Genomic DNA, 16,606 nt, shown 5'->3' with positions numbered 1-16,606 from the left:
TGGCAGGCAGATTCTTCACCACTGGATCATCAGGGAAGTCCACTACTGTTCCTTTTTGGGCAAAAAAATGTTAATATGTTGGTAATCAGAGCAGGAAAGAAATCTTTTTGTCCTCCATGTCTCAGATGTACTGCCTTATTTAATGAGTACCTACTTTGGGGTAGGCCATCCAAAGATAGAAAGAGACATTCTTTCAAAGATGTAATTTAAAGTATGGAAGTCAATTTTTTTTAGCATATTCACAGGGTCCTGTAACCATGAACACAATCTAATTTTAGAACACTTTCATCATCCCCCAAAAGAAACCCTGTACTTATTAGCAGTCACTCTCCATTCCCTCAGCATACCCCCAGCACCAGGCAACCATGAATCTACTTTCTGTCCTATGGATTTACCTATTCTAGACATTACAGATAAATGAAATCATACAATATATGTGTTTTTTTTGTGTCTGGCTTCTTTCACTTAGCATATGTTTTCAAGATTTAGTCATGTTGTAGTGTATATTGGTGCTCCATTCTTTTTATGGCCAAATAATATTCCATTGTATGAATATACAACCATTTGTTTCTCCATTCACCATCTAAGGACATATGGGTGTTTTCACGTCTTGGTTAAAGTGATTAATGCTGCTATGACATTCATGTACATGTTTTTTATGTTTTTTTGTGGACATATATTTTCAATTCTCTCAGGAGTGGAATTGGTAATTTAAGTGGTAACTTGACGTTTAACTTTTTGAGGAACTTTCAAACTTTGTTTTCCAAAGAGGCTGCACAATTTTACATTCCCACCATCAATGCATGAGTGTTCCAATTTCTCCGCGTACTCATCAATTCTTGTTATTTTCCATTGAAAAAAATTATACCCTTTCTAGTGTGTGTGAAGTGGCATCTCCTTGGGGATTTGATTTGCATTTCCCTAATGGCTAATGATGTTGAGCATTTTTTAACACGTTCATTGGCCATTTGTATATCTTCTTTGGAGAAATGTCTATTCAAATTTGTTGCCCATTTTGAATTGTGTTATGTCTCAAAGACACTTCTTTGCCCTAAAGCAAGGTTTCTCAGTCCATCCTAAAGGAAATCAGTCCTGAATATTCATTGGAAGGACTGATGCTGAAACTCCAATACTTTGGCCATCTGATGCGAAGAACTGACTCATTTGAAAAGACCCTGATGCTGGGAAAGATTGAAGGTGGGAGGAGAAGTGGACGACAGAGGATGAGATTGTTGGACGGCATCACTGACTCAATGGACATCAGTTTGAGTAAACTCTGGGAGTTGGTGATGGACAGGGAGGCCTGGTGTGCTACAGTCCATAGGGTCACAAAGAGCTGGACACAACTGAGTGACTGAACTGAACTGAAGGTTTCTCAGCTTTGACATTATTGACAGTTAGGGGATGGATAACTGTTGTGTGGGATTTTCCTGTGCATTGTAACATGTTTAGCAGCATCTCTGGTTTCTACACATCAGATGCTTTTAGCAGCCTCCAACTTCTGACTATCAAGACAGACACTGCAAAATCACCTTGGGGGTGAGGAGATGAAATCTCTCCTAATCAAGATCTGCTGCTCGGAAAGATCTTTCTGTGCATCTAAGAAACACATAGAAACATAATTCAGTTTTAGTGGAGTGGTGGAAGCCAGTCTGAGTGGGTTGAGGATGATGTAAGAAAGTGGATGGACCCTGAGAGTAGGAACTGGTCTTCCCAAGTCCAGTTGGTAAGTTAATTGACAAAATGAGACATAAGTATAAAAGTTACAAATGAGAATTAGCTAACATGATTAGATAAACAATAATTCAATATAACACAAAACAGTTGTAAGACTATATATGAAAGTATTAGAAGTGTGGTATATCTAGAACCACTTATAGGATTTCTGAGAAAGGGAATTTACTGTGAGCTGGTCTCTGGGGCAGAGTGTCATCCCTTGACCCTCCTGGGCATGGAGCTCAAATGTCTGTTAAGTGGCCTTTCCCTGTAGACAGCTCTCAGCTTCATTTCTCATGTTAGTCTCATCTCTTGGTAGGGATGTGGACCCATCTGTCTCAGACATAGATGGTTAGAGCTGAGTTGTAGGCAGTATGTCCACAGATAACCCCTGAGGGCTTCTCAGGCTACTCTGGTTCCTGTCCTTAAGAGTCATCTGTGGACATACTGCCTACAGCTCAGTTCCAGACCCACTCAGTCTCTATCTCTTAGTTCTAATTCCTGAAAGAGGGAATCTGAGGATCTGAGAAATCACTGAATAGGCCTGGCTTGGTTCTCTTAATTGGGTGTCCTAACCCAATTCCCTAGGCTGAGGGGTGGGGCAGTTTTCAGAGAATGGATGGGATGGAGTGAGGTAGAAATAAAGAAATAGGAACCACATCATAGATCCTTAAGCCATTCCACCACCTGTCCAGATTTCCCCCTACTTCTTTTCTTCTCAAAGATTTTTACCCCACGCCCTGTCCCCTAAAGGGCTTCCCAGTTAGTGCAGGGGTAAAGAATCCACTTGCCAATACGGGAGATGTGGGTTTGATCCCTGGGTTGGAAAGATCCCGTGGAGGAGAAAATAACAAGCCACTCCAGTATTCTTGCCTGGGAAATCCCATGGACAGAGGAGCCTGGTGGGCTACAGTCAGTCACAAAGAGTCAGACATGACTGAAGCTATTAAACAACTGCCTCCTAAAACATCTCTCACAGAAATAGCCTGACTATTGCTTGCTAGTTAAATACAGTTAACACCATTTACCTCTTTCCTTCAGCACCTGTGGTACTGTGGTCCTGACCTCAAGTATTCTGACTTTAGAAAGGGGATGATTCTATTTAATAATGTCTTGGTAGGAAGGTGTCATCTACACTGAAATGGGCCATTTTAACAAGAGAAATATATCTGTTTGGGGAGCAGTCTGAAACTTCTTCATCTCAATTTTCCCCCAGTGGCATAACAGTGGGGAATAAAGACTACCGAGTTGTTGGGAGACAGTACATCCTTCCCACTAGTTAATAAAGTGATGCCCTGCCTTCACAGTCTATTAATTAAGAAGGTAATCAGTGCATGCTTCAAGTTTGCTCTTTGAAACTCAAAGGCAATAAAATCAGAACACCACTCAGATTTTTTTTTCTCATAAGGAAATGAATAACAAATTAGGGCCACAGAGATAGAGTAATCACATCTTGAATGATTTCTCCTGAGCATGCTTTTAATAACCTGTATGCATCAGATAAGACGAACAAAGACAGGCAAAGTTAATTATCTAGGAAAAGCTTCATCAAGGAGTTTTAGTCACATCAGCCCAGTGTTTCTCAGCCTTGGTACTGCTGGTATCTTGGGCCAAATAATTATTTGTTGTGGGGAACAACCCTGTGCATACAGTAGGATGCTTAGCAGCATCTCTGGTCTCTAACCAGTAGATGCCAGTAGCACCCCTCCACCCAGCTTGTGACAACCAAAAATATCTCTCAGTTCAGTTCAGTTCAGTCGCTCAGTTGTGTCTGACTCTTTGCAGCCCCATGGACTGCAGCACACCAGGCCTCCATATCCATCACTAACTCCCGGAGTTTACTCAAACTCATGTCCATTGAGTCAGTGATGCCATCTAACCATCTCATCCTCTGCCCTCCCCTTCTCCTCCTGCCTTCAATCTTTCCCAGCATCAGGGTCTTTTCAAATGAGTCAGTTCTTCGCATCAGGGGGCCAAAGTATTGGAGTTCCAGCTTCAACATCAGTCCTTCCAATGAACACCCAGGACTGCTCTCCTTTAGGATGGACTGGTTGGATCTCCTTGCAGTCCAAGGGACTCGAAAGAGTCTTCTCCAACACCACAATTCAGAAGCATCAATTCTTCAGCACTCAGCTTTCTTTATAGTCCAACTCTCACATCCATACATGACCACTGGTAAAACCATAGCCTTGACTAGGTGGACCTTTGTTGACAAAGTAATGTCTCTGCTTTTTAATATGCTGTCTAGGTTGGTCATAACTTTCCTTCCAAGGAGTAAGCATCTTTTAATCTCATGGCTGCAGTCACCATCTGCAATGATTTCGGAGCCCCCCAAAATAAAGTCTGTCACTGTTTCCACTGTTTCCCCATCTATTTGCCATGAAGTGATGGGACCAGCTGCTATGATCTTCGTTTTCTGAATGTTGAGCTTTAAGCCAACTTTTTCACTCTCCTCTTTCACTTTCATCACAAGACTCTTTAGTTCTTCACTTTCTGCCATAAGGGTGGTGTCATCTGCATATCTGAGGTTATTAATATTTCTCCTGGCAATCTTGATTCCAGCTTGTGTTTCCTCCAGCCCAGCGTTTCTCATGATGTACTCTGCGTATAAGTTAAATAAGCAGGGTGACAATATACAGCCCTGACGTACTCCTTTTCCTATTTGGAACCAGTCTGTTGTTCCACGTCCAATTCTAACTGTTATTTCCTGACCTGCATACAGATTTCTCAAGAGGCAGGTCAGGTGGTCTAGTATTCCCATCTCTTGAAGAATTTTCCACAGTTTGTTTTTGCTGCTGCTGCTGCTGCTAAGTCACTTCAGTCATGTCTGACTCTGTGTGACCCCATAGACGGCAGCCCACCAGGCTCCCCCATCCCTGGGATTCTCCAGGCAAGAACACTGGAGTGGGTTGCCATTTCCTTCTCCAATGCATGAAACTGAAAAGTGAAAGTGAAGTCGCTCAGTCGTGTCTGACCCTCAGTGACCCCATGGACTGCAGCCTACCAGGCTCCTCCGTTCATGGGATTTTCCAGGCAGGAGTACCGGAGTGGGGTGCCATTGCCTTCTCCGCAGTTTGTCTCTAGACATTGTTAAATATCCCTTGTGGGACAAAACCACCCTTGACTGAAAACTGAGTTAACTACATAACGTTCTTTCTCACTCCTCATTCCCTGGATCTCTCCAGGGTTTGCTTGCTGTTTTAAACCCTTGGAAACAAACATACCAGGCTGTCTACATTTTCCAGGGAATAATGTGAAAAGAAATTGACTGAGTCAATATTACTCATCTAGGTGACATGAAGGGCTCCTTGCATTTCTATATTGAAAAGTAGCAGACAAAAAAAAAAAAAAAAACAAAGGAAGGAGGTCTAAAAAAGATATTTATTTAAGGCACTCAGCTAAACACTTTACTTATATTTTTTCTCTAAAAAGCCTTCAGGGATATAATTAGCTTTACTTTATTGGTAAGGAAACTGAGGCTGAAAGATGTTAGGTCATTTGCTGAAGAACACATAGTTTGTAATTTAGCAGTGAATCTAGAAGTCTGATGGCAAACTTTGTGCATTTATATACATTGCCTTAGTATAGGCACTTAAAGTGCTAGACAACTAATAAACAGTGACCAAATTTTAACTTTTCAAAAAACACTTTATTATGGAAAATTTCAAATATATGCAAAATTAGACAAAGCAGTCCCTTCCTATTTGTCCTGTTCGTGTACTTCTCATCCAGCTTCAAGAATGATCAAATGAGAACCTACTGTATAACAATGGTGGTATTATTTGTGCTAGGGACTGCCATGGTTTAATGCTAATAGTTTTTAGTTCTTTTTAGTTTAGTTTAGCTAATTCTTTTTAGTTCTTATGTTTAAATGGTGTGGTGAGGTTAAGCCTATTTTGCAGAAATAAAGGATTATTTTTCTTTGAAAGTGTTTATCCCATGCTTGCTTACTTGCTTACTCAAGAGAATTTCTTCTTACAGCAACGATGGGCTTCTGTGTATATGGTTCTCTCAAGCACCATTAGTGAGTCATTCGATATAACCTCTCCTCTGGCTTAGGGTTAGGGTTAGGGTTTAAATTAAGATTAATTAAGATTAGGTTTAAAATGATTGCTTTTAGACATAAGGAAGGTTTGTACATAGCCAGCTTCTTGGGACACATACACTAATAGGGCTTATTTCTTTCAATGCAAACAAAATACAGAGTCTTGGAAAAAAGAAGGCCTAAACAGTTTGGGAGTCAAAATCCGTGTCTTAGTTAAGTCGCTCACCATATCTGTTTCACCATAGTGGTTCTCAACTTTTTTTTTTTTGGTTTTGTATCTTTAAAAGTTCTGATACTGTGTCACAGGCCAAGTAGGCCAGAATATCTAGGGAGTGGGAATACAGCCTTGGGGTTTGAAAACCTCCGTCCCCCGGTCTGCTAATAATTTTGATGTACAGCCAAGGCTGAGAACTTTGGGGAGTGAAGCAGAGATGGTGAGAAACTTTATTAAGACATGAATTTATACCTCCTAAAGTGTTAGGCTGTCTGTTTTCAAGAGTAAGATATTTGGTATATTGATAGTTGGGGGCCTTTGGAATGATCAGTTTTCACCAGCACCACCTGATATTATTCAGAGATTTACATTTCACTCACAGAAGATAACCTGGGGGGGGAGGGTCCACTTCTGCTTGTATGATGGAGGAAGAGCCCATCTGATGCCACTATTTTGAAGATTTATTAGAAGACATGAAGACATCAACTTGAAGGAGCGTTTCAAGATGACATCCTCCACTGGCACCTACTGAATGACTCCAAAAGGAGATTTATAGGGGCCTAATAAAAGGTTTTATCTAGCTAGATTGTACCATTTAATGTCAAACTAAATGAAAAGCTTTCAACCAGAAAGCTAGCCAAAGAGAGCGAACCAAGCAGAGCATGGGAAGTGAGCTACAGAGGAAGCACGTGGTGAGGAGGGGCTTTGAAGTCCAGCAGACCTGAGTTTGAAACTCCACTCTGCCATTGTCTGGCTCCATGACTTTGGACAAACTACAAAACCCTTCTAATCATTGATTCTTTCCTGCAAACCTGGTATAGTGCTTATGCCTGATACGGAGTACAGTTTCATAAATTACTAAGTATTAAAATTACAGGCAATGTATTGTTCCAATATCTGGAAATGAGATACCAGGTCCAGCTCATGCTAAGGAAAGTGTGATAGGCAGAATGATGTACCCTCCCCCTCAGGATGGCCACATCCTAATTCCCAGAACCTGGGAAATGTGTCACTTTTCATGGCAAAAGGGATTTTACAGATGTAATTAGGTTAAAGTTCTTGTGAAGGGAATAAGCATCCTGCATCACCCACGTGGACCCAATGTCATCACAAGGGTCTTTTTAAAATATATATATATATATATATACACACACACACACACATATATATATATATATGTATTTATTAATTTGGCTGTGTTGGGTCTTAGTTGTGGCGTGTGGATCTTCCTTGTGGCCTGCGGGCTCTTTGTTGGGGTGCATGGGCTTCTCTCTAGTTGCGGTGCTTGTGCCCCGAATGGCGAGGGCTCAGTAGTTGTGGTATGCGGGCTTAGTTGTCTGGAGGCATGTAGGATCCTGTTTCTCTGCATCCCCTGTAATGGCAGGTGGATTCTCAACCGCTGGACTGCCAGGGAAGTCCCACAGGGGTCTTTTCAAGGGGAAAAGGCAGGCAGGAGAATTAAGGGATGTGACTACTGAAGCAGAGGCTAGAGGGGTGCAACTGCTGTTTTTGAAATGGAAGGAAGAGGGCTGTGAGCCAAGTAATGCTGGCAGTTCTAGAAGCTGGAAAAAGTCACCTCTGGAGGCTCCAGGAGAAAGGCAGTCTTGCTGATATATTGACTTTAGCCCACTAAGTATAGGCACTTTAAATCACCTATGGCAATTTTAAGAACTTTAAGATGATAAATTTGTGGTGTTTTAAGCCACTGTATTTGTGGTAAATTGTTATAACAGCAATAGGAAACTAATACCAAAGGTTAAACCAAGTCTCTCTTTGAGCATTCAAAGACTGCACAGAGTTCACAAGATGAAAATTTCACTTTGGAGTCCAAGCTATTCAAATGAATTAGTATAAAGTCCAAGGTGTGTAATACTAGTTTACTTGTGAATGAATTTATCCATCTTGACATCAGATGGTCTTGATGCCTCCCTTGCCAGTCAAGCATATTTATAGCAGATCCAGAAGGCCAGGGGCCAGAATCCTGCAGTATTTGCTGCAGTACTGGGAAACTATGCCTGGGGAGAAAGCAAGAAGGAAGAAAACTGGTAATGGCAGATCAATAACCAAGAAAGACACCTCTTGGGGATTATCAGAAGAAGTGTTGATTTGGAGGACAAATAGTGTCATATTCTGGAGGACAACTCGATAAAGTAACCCCAAAAATGTATATAAAACCTTAAAAATGCAAGTCCTCTGACTCAGCAATTTGACTTGTAGGAAAATTTATCCTAGAGGAAAAAGGTTGGATTAGTATGCATATCATTCATCTGCTTAAAAAATGCTTTCATGGTTCCCATAATTGCTTATAGAATAACACTTGGGGAGACCCAAGGGAGATAGCAGTACATCCACATACAGTGGATAATTAAGAATGGCAGGGGTTTGTACTGGCCATAGCTTCATCTACACGTGAACCTGGATAGATTAACCTTGAAGGTCTCTAAGCCACCTTTGCTACATTTGATCTCTTTTCCTGAAAAATCACTGAAACAGTGATTGACTAACAGTTCCCATGTTAAATTGGTGCCTGCCCTTGAGCATGTATTATAAACTATCATCCATTTTTGTGCCTTAAATAAATAAAAAATTTTATATAACTGTGTAATTGAGCCATTAAGCATTGAAAATTACCTATATTCTTACCCGCTGACATTCAGATAATATATTTGGCATGCAAAAAGCTGTGATTCCAAATTATGCTCAAATCCAAGTGAGGAATCTTTATTCATTTTTTTTCTGCTGTATTATCTGTTTCGGCCATATGTCTGGACCCAAGCCCCGTCAAGAAGGGACAAAAATTTACATAACATTCTCAAGTATGATGGTGGCTGCATTTGGAGTTTTGATTAAACTGCTCTACATGCATGATTATTACTTGTAAACAGATGATTAGATATTAATTAGACAATAAGTGATTGTAAAGCACTTGGAAAATAAAAGTGTTTATAAATACCACCAAGTAATAGCAACAATAATTCTTTACTGACTACACAGCTGCTAATGTCAATAAGAATGATTTATTCTAGCTAAGGGCAACTTTAATTTATGCACAAAAGCTGCTATCATATCTGTTTTGCTAGAGCAAAACAACATATGTCATATTTACAACTGATTTTACATCAGCATTTAGATAAATACATCTCATTTTGATAAAAACAACTTCTCTCTTTTAGGACCTTCTCAAACACAGGCATAACCATTATAGTCTGGTGTCCATGAGTGCTAAGAACTGGTGCTCCTTCCCGTTCATCTCTCTGACTTATGTCAAATATTTATTTCTTTAAAATATAAGATGATAGGTGACATTTTGTGAATGGCATTTTCATTCATGCAGTAGGTTTCTCATGTTGAGTCTGTGCAGTTGCTCCCTAGCACCTTAAAACTCTGCATAACAGACTCAATAAATTCTGGTCAAATAAATGAGGATAATTCTTTTCTGGTTATTCTAGAAGCTGGAAAAAGAAGAAAATCCATGTCAAGAATAAAATAAAGCACTTTCTATCTTCTTGAGTTTGTTTTTCAAACAAAAAGTTTTGAAACTTACTGCTTTTTCTGTCCCATCATTATTTTTTCCCCTAATGGCCTGTATCAACCTCCCTCTTGACCCACTGGTGAATTGGGCAATGCTTCTGTAAACTTGAGCCCCTACAATGAGTCCAGGTCCGTGGTTTCAGAGGTAGGAAATGAACTGAATGAATACAAGTGAAGAGTGCTTCATGTTACATGGATTCAATAGAAAAGAGGTGGAGAGGTTATTTGGGGTGATGAGATATGCATGAGTTAGCTCAGCGACCTTGTTAACAAATCTAAGTAAGGCAGTGTAATCTGGTAGAAAAGAGAGTTGAACTTTGCTTCAGGAGGACCTGGACTCAAGTATACTTCTGCCACTTACTCTATGACCTTGCTCAAGTTACTTAACCTCTCTGAATCTGTTTGCTCATTTGAAAATTTTCAGTATTAAAACTTGTCAGTCCCAGATGATAGAATTCACTGTGTAAAAGAAACAAGTGAGGGGTGAAAGGCTTTACCCAAAACTTTTATCACCACAGTTTCCCTGGAGTGAGTGAAAAGGAGTAACTCCTGAGTTTCATTACTTAGATGGTGAACTTTTTTTTTCTGGGCTACATCAGATTTTAGGTCCAAACTGTCAGCTACATGTAGAAAACTGGGGAACTGATTCAATATAGAGCCATGAAAGTCACAAAATTCCATAGATGGTCAGAGTGGTTTCCAGGAAACCTTAAGTTCTGTGAACTGGTTCTTTCCATGTCCTTTCCTTGTAGTCATATACCTTATCTGAAGTAAATCTGAGAAGATGAAGAAAATGAAGGGTAAAGGAAAGGAGGAAGAAATAGTGAACTCAGGAATGCTGATAAGGGGGGGGAGGATTTGGAAGGAAGTTTTCACATATGGCCTTCTTTATAAATATTAAGATCACTATAGGGAATTCCCTGGTGGTCCAGTGGTTAGGACTTGGTGCTTTCACTGCTGAGGGCCTGGTTTTAATCCCTGGTCTAGGAAATAAGATCCTGAAAGCCTTGAGGCACATCACCCATCCCCACCCCCTCACCCTGAAAGGCAGTATAATGTATATAGGGACATACAAACTTTTAAAATTTTCAGTATGGTTGACTTAACATTTGTGTACAATGGATATAAAATTTATAGGAGCATGACTGGATTAAAGATGGAGGAAAAGGGAAAGGTATTTTTAAAGAAGAGCAGGCTTAAATGTAATGCCTGGTTTTTAAAAAACAGGCATACGTTGTTAAGACTCATTTTTATCCACATGTGATGAGGATATGAAAGGTATTTGCCATAAGAAATACATCATGTTAGAACTTTATGATGGGACTCTGAAATGGTATTAGTTGTAGATCCCTTAGAAGCAGACCCTGAGAGGAGAATTCAAGTTCAAGTAGTTAAATGGGGAGGTGAATCTGGGCAACATCCACAGGAATGTGAGCAAGGGAGCCAAGGAAAGGAAGACAACCAGTACAATTTGTGGCCTATGTCAAGCAGCTACCACCATGGGAAGTTGAACTTAATCCCCCTGGGGAACTCTGGCAGTCAGTGTAGAACAGTGTAGACTCAATTATCCCACTTGAGAACTGAGTGTGTGGGTGCGTGCTTAGTAGCTCAGTCCTGTCTGACTCTTTGCGACTCCATGGACTGTAGCCTGCCAGGCTCCTCTGTCCACGGGATTTCCCAGGCAAGAATATAGGAGTGAGTTGCCATTTCCTCCTCCAGGGGATCTTAGCAGTAGGGTGTTTACACACTGAATCCTCTCAGTCATTGGCTGAGAGCTCTTGGGGGTGTGGATGGTTCCTTTTCTGGCCCTTCAGCCTCGAAAGGTTACATTCGGGGAGGCTGAGGGCGGGGCTTTCGGCGGCCAGATAATTCCCTCAGCGGAGATGCAGGTGCTGGCTTCCCATTGACAAAAAAGGGAAGGCCTCAGGCATCAGGCAAAGCTCGGACAGTTTCTGGTCCGAACAGATTATTTTAGTTTTTCCCTGCAGATCTTTGGGAAGAGTATTTCCAGCAATGCGATGTTGAAGTGAAGAGCGCTTGCGGGAAGAATGATGTCATACTTAGGTCTCTTCCTAGCTGAAGTGAAGGTCCCTATGACGGTTTCCTCACCTGATCAGATGTTGAGGGGGTTACAAGTAGCCCACTCTAAGTACCTAGCATAGTGCTAAGAGCATAAGAGGCGCTTGATAAATGGTAGCCGGAAAAGATGGTGGTGCTCGGGAGGGGCAGCGCTAATCTAACAAGTTCTCCCGAAGATACAAGATGCAAGGTTGCAAGATGCAAGAGCCCAGTCCCCGAAAGTTCCCTGGGGATTTTCTGAACACCCTGCCTCCAACACACTCCCTTTGCTTCGCCTAACTGCTGATAGGACTCCCCAGCATCGCTCTTGACTTTCAACTTAGTTTCCTTTCACCGACTCCCTGCACCTTTCTGTTTGTTCGTGTGCCCCGTATCTGGCTCTTGATCCCTTTTGCGAGAAAGGGTAATAATGTTAATTTTCCCCCCAACTGTTATAGGCAGGAAAATGTAAAACAGAAGCCCAAACCCCCCATAATTCCATCTTAATATCGTGATCTATTTCCCTTCAGTGCTTTATCCTAGGATGTATTAATACATATCGCAAAATTGGGGTTATTTCCAGAATCATATGTTGTGACCTGATTTTCTCATCTGACACAATCTTTACACGTTCCCCTAGCATTAGTTTTTCTTCAAAACATGATTCTTAATGCATGTATAATAACATATGTATGTATTTTATTTTTAACTTTTTCCTATTGCTGTAAATTGTATCACTTTTTTTTTTGCCTTTTGTAAATAAGTCAGCATTAACATCTTTGAAACTATTTATGAGCTTCTGATTATTTCTTTGGGGATAAATTCCCAAGGGAAAGTTCTGGGGCCAAAGGGTATGAACTTTCTGAAGTATGTAGCATGTACTGACCAATGTCATCCATGGAGTTTTATGTTTTTAAACAGTGTTAACATTGTGTATAGATTTGTGTAACTGTTATTATAATCAGGATACAGAACGATTCCATAACCCCAGTAACCTCCCTCCTGCTATCCCTTTATAGTCATCCTCCCATATATCCCCTAGAGCAGCGGTCCCCAACCTTTTTGGCACCAGGGACCAGGTTCATGGAAGACAATTTTTCCATGGACGGGTGGGAGGAATGGTTTTGGAGTGATTCAAGCGAATCACATTTATTTTGTACTTTATTTCTATTACATCAGCTCCATCTCACATCATCAGGCATCAGATCCCACAGGTTGGGGACCCCTGCACCAGAGGATTATGAAATATTTAATTCTATATTATGTAATTAACTGGTCATTCTTAATCATCCTAATAGCATCACAAAGCCCGAAGTTACAATAACCCATTCAGGTATTAAGAAGTTCCTGAATCAGGTTGCAATAGCAGCCAAGACTGACCCCCCCAGAGTGGGTGAATCTGGTAAAGGCCCCTCTCAGACCAGTGCCTGAAAGAGTTTATTTCTCATTAGATCTGTGAGCTTCAACTACTGGGCTGTGGAAAGAGGAGCATGAGGAGCCAAGACAGGCTGGGGTAGGATTAGTGGGAATGGAGTTAGTTATAGAGCTGACAGTCACAGCAGGTAGAGGTCCAAATTTTGAGGTTCAGGGACTTAGGCTGATAATGTGTCAGGTTCGACTTGGATCTAGCACATAGTGGCACTATTAGCTAAAGGTCTGACTTGGGTGACACAGTGAAGACATTTTAAGCAGAGGCAGCATCTTGTTTTGATGTGGCAGGGGAGAATGAAGAGGGGAAGAAGAGGGTATCTGCCCGCTCTGACAACCGAAAAGGTGGGGGATAACCACACAGTCTAGGCTCTGGGGCAAGAGGGGTTCACAGGGACTCCACTAGTCACCAAGACTCTGCTAAATGGGCACAGGTGAGCCTCCCACTCTGAAGGGGGAATTAGAGGACCAATTACAAACCAAGCTGGGAGCTCAGTGGCCTGGAGCACAGTGAAGGTTTGGGGGCTAGGTGATTTTCAGTGGATCTTGTGGCTTTAGGCAGTGGTTCTTAAACTTTAGGGTATGGCAGAATGCCTCCAAAACCCAGAGGATTCATTAAAACTCAGATTCCTGGCCTCTACCACCTGAGTTTCTGACTCAGTAGGTCTGGGGTGGGGCCCAAGAATTTCTGACAAGTTCCCAGGGCTGTGGCACTGCTCTTTAGGAGAGCCACTTCTGTGAGGCAATGAAAGTATTAAGACTGAATGGACAATCTCCTTCCCATATCACCTAGTATAGTTGGGAAAGAGACTCCTAAATGTATTGCAGGGGTTGGCCCTTTCAAGTAAAAGGGGTTGGTAGAGCCAAACTTGCAGCTTGAGGTATTTTGTGCTGCTAGGAGATCCAACCAATCCATCCTAAAGGAGATCAGTCCTGGGTGTTCTTTGGAAGGACTGATGCTAAAGCTGAAACTCCAATACTTTGGCCACCTCATGCGAAGAGTGGACTCATCGGAAAAGACCCTGATGCTGGGAGGGATTGGGGGCAGGAGGAGAAGGGGACGACAGAGGATGAGATGGCTGGATGGCATCACCGACTCGATGGACATGAGTTTGAGTGAGCTCCGGGAGTTGGTGATGGACAGGAGGCCTGGCGTGCTGTGATTCATGGGGTCACAAAGAGTCGGACACGATTGAGCGACTGAACTAAACTGAACTGAAGCGGGCAGATAAGGTAGGAATGCCCTTTTTCAAATGACCCAAGTATCACCAGAATTCCTGCATCACTGAAGTTCTCTTAAGTCTAGCAATGCCAAGTGATGTCACTCTGATTTGCAGGATCTATAACTACCAAACTATAAATATCTCCTGCAGAATCCATTTTGTTTTTCTTGTAAGGCTAGCTCTCTTTGCTAATTTGAAGAGTGATTAAAAACATAATAATAATGCCGCGTTACATTACTATAGAACATTCTAATTCACAAAGTGCTTTCACGTGATATCTTATTTGCTCTCCCCAATTCTATGAAGGAGGCAGGGCAGGTATTCTTATCCCATCCTTTGGACTACTGGTTCTCTAGGTATGGCCCATGAACCTGCAGCATCAGCATCACCTACGATCTTGTTAGAAATGCAAATTTTGGTCCCAGCCAGACCTACTGAACCAGGTCTTGAGGGACCAATAATTTACACTTCCAACAAATTCTCAGGTGATGCTGAAGTTGGTGCTGCTGGTCCTTGACCATACTTAGATGAAAACCACTGCTGCTGCTGCTAAGTTGCTTCAGTCGTGTCTGACTCTGTGCGACCCCATAGACGGCAGCCCACCAGCCTCCCCCGTCATTGGGATTCTCCAGGCAAGAACACTGGAGTGGGTTGCCATACTACTATAGATTAAAATGAAAGATTTAGGAGCCCAAGGATTTCTACCTAGATATTTTTCCTACCAGTACACCTGCTGCGTCCTTCCACCTTCCCACCCCTGCATCCTTCCAATCCCAGTTTTCCTGCTTGTGAGTTTGAGGCCCTGAACAGTTACTCTAAATTTCAGTTTTGTCACCAGTAAAATGGGGATAATAATAAGATCGACCTCTTTGGGTTGTTATGAAGATTAAACAAGATCTAGGTAAAGTACCTAGCAGTGTGCTTGTGCTTAATAAATGCTAGCAATTACCAAGGTTTTTTCCCCCTTACCCTATGGGCTTGTGGGATTTTTATCACCCAGACCAGGGATCCAACCCCGGCCCTTGGCAGTGAGAGCAAGGAGTCCTAACCATTGGACCACAAGCAAATTCCAATATCATGACTTTTATTAAGTTCTTTGCTTCGGGTGTGTATCTCCAGAAAGTCTTCCTAAAGTGGTGGTTATTCCTGGACGATTTAGACTTTAAGGCACACCATCTTTACCACCCCCATCTGGGATGTTTCTGTGATTGCCATGAGCATTTGGCTGAGAGCAGGGTGCCTAGGGAATGGGAGCAAAGGAAAGGTGCAAGGACGAGTGTATCGAAGGGCAGACAACAGCAATACCTCCTTGAGGAAAGTCAGAATAGCTGGGGAGGTTGAGGGAGAGAGAGTGGCTGAGGGAGGAAGCAATTGTGGAGGGCAGTCAGAAGTGGGAGGCAGGTTGTCAAAGACAATTTACCTCCTTCAAAGTTCCTCCCAGAGCAGCCCCAGGGGTAAATGCCAGGGCTACAGTGCCTCAGGGGATCTGCCAGTGCAGTCAAGGGGGTGAAAACTCAGGTGCTCACAATAATGCCCTGATATGTCCTCCGAGGCCAGCTGGCAATTGTGGGCACAAGGAGTTTGGACTCAAAAGTGGCTTTGTCTTCAGGGTGACTCCTATTTGGCAAAATTCTGACTACAGCACATCAAACACTCCTGTCAGGGACTTGGTCCTTTTTCAGTGGAGATCTGCTATGTTCTGTCTCGAGGCGTGCTGGGCATCTCAGGACGCGGTTTTTTCCTTATCTGGGTTGTGCAGCCGAGGTCCCCGGCCCAGAATGGTCCTAGACCTTTGCAACTGAATTAAACAGAAGAAACAAAAGCAGCAAGTTCGGGCCCTGTGGGCACGGCCGGCCAGCCAATGGGGCCCGGCCGCTCCCCGGCGGAGTGGTACTATGATGACAGTAGCCAACCAGCGCGCTCCATGCAAATAAGGTACTGTATCCCGCACCCGCCGCTCCAGTGCAGTCTGGTTGTTATAGTGATAAACTGAGGCCTTGCCTTTTGGTTTCTCGGAGGAGGAAAGGGGCGGGGGATTAGGGGGTAACCTCTTTACTTCCCCCTGGAAAAGACAGAAGGGATGAAGAAGGGGGATGGGTGGGGAAGAGAAAAATACGTGACAAAGAAAACATTCGCTGCCTGGGAGGAGACTCTCAGAGGGTGTAGAGCTGGAGGGAGCATTCACTGGCCATGCCAGTACTTACCACTGATGCTGAGTCAGAAACAGGTATCCCAAAATCCCTTTCCAATGAGCCTCCCTCAGAAACCATGGAGGAAATAGAGCACACATGCCCACAGCCTCGACTGGTAAGTAAAGACAAAGGATGCAAATGTATGCGTGGCTATGGCACAAAAGAGTTCCTTCTGCGCATGCAGCCAGTGAGGAAAGCA

General features: G+C 42.6%; 1 protein-coding gene across 3 annotated transcripts in view; it reads left to right on the top strand.

Annotated features, from left to right (window-relative positions):
* Positions 1–16,606, top strand: part of LOC113887136 (choline-phosphate cytidylyltransferase B) — a 147,098-nt gene that overhangs the window by 9,206 nt on the left and 121,286 nt on the right. The window contains exon 1 of one of the 3 annotated variants that reach the window (XM_027534036.1): positions 16,182–16,522. The exons of 1 other annotated variant lie outside the window; for it this stretch is intronic. In XM_027534036.1, coding sequence (XP_027389837.1) covers positions 16,406–16,522 — 117 coding nt within the window. In that variant the 5' untranslated portion in view covers positions 16,182–16,405. Of the gene's footprint in view, positions 1–16,181; positions 16,523–16,606 lie in introns of those variants that run through there. One more of the 3 variants, XM_027534037.1, reaches the window with a different exon arrangement.

This window comes from Bos indicus x Bos taurus, chromosome X (assembly GCF_003369695.1).
Source record: "Bos indicus x Bos taurus breed Angus x Brahman F1 hybrid chromosome X, Bos_hybrid_MaternalHap_v2.0, whole genome shotgun sequence".
Taxonomy (NCBI): domain Eukaryota; kingdom Metazoa; phylum Chordata; class Mammalia; order Artiodactyla; family Bovidae; genus Bos; species Bos indicus x Bos taurus.
This window is presented reverse-complemented; position numbering and strand designations above follow the sequence as displayed.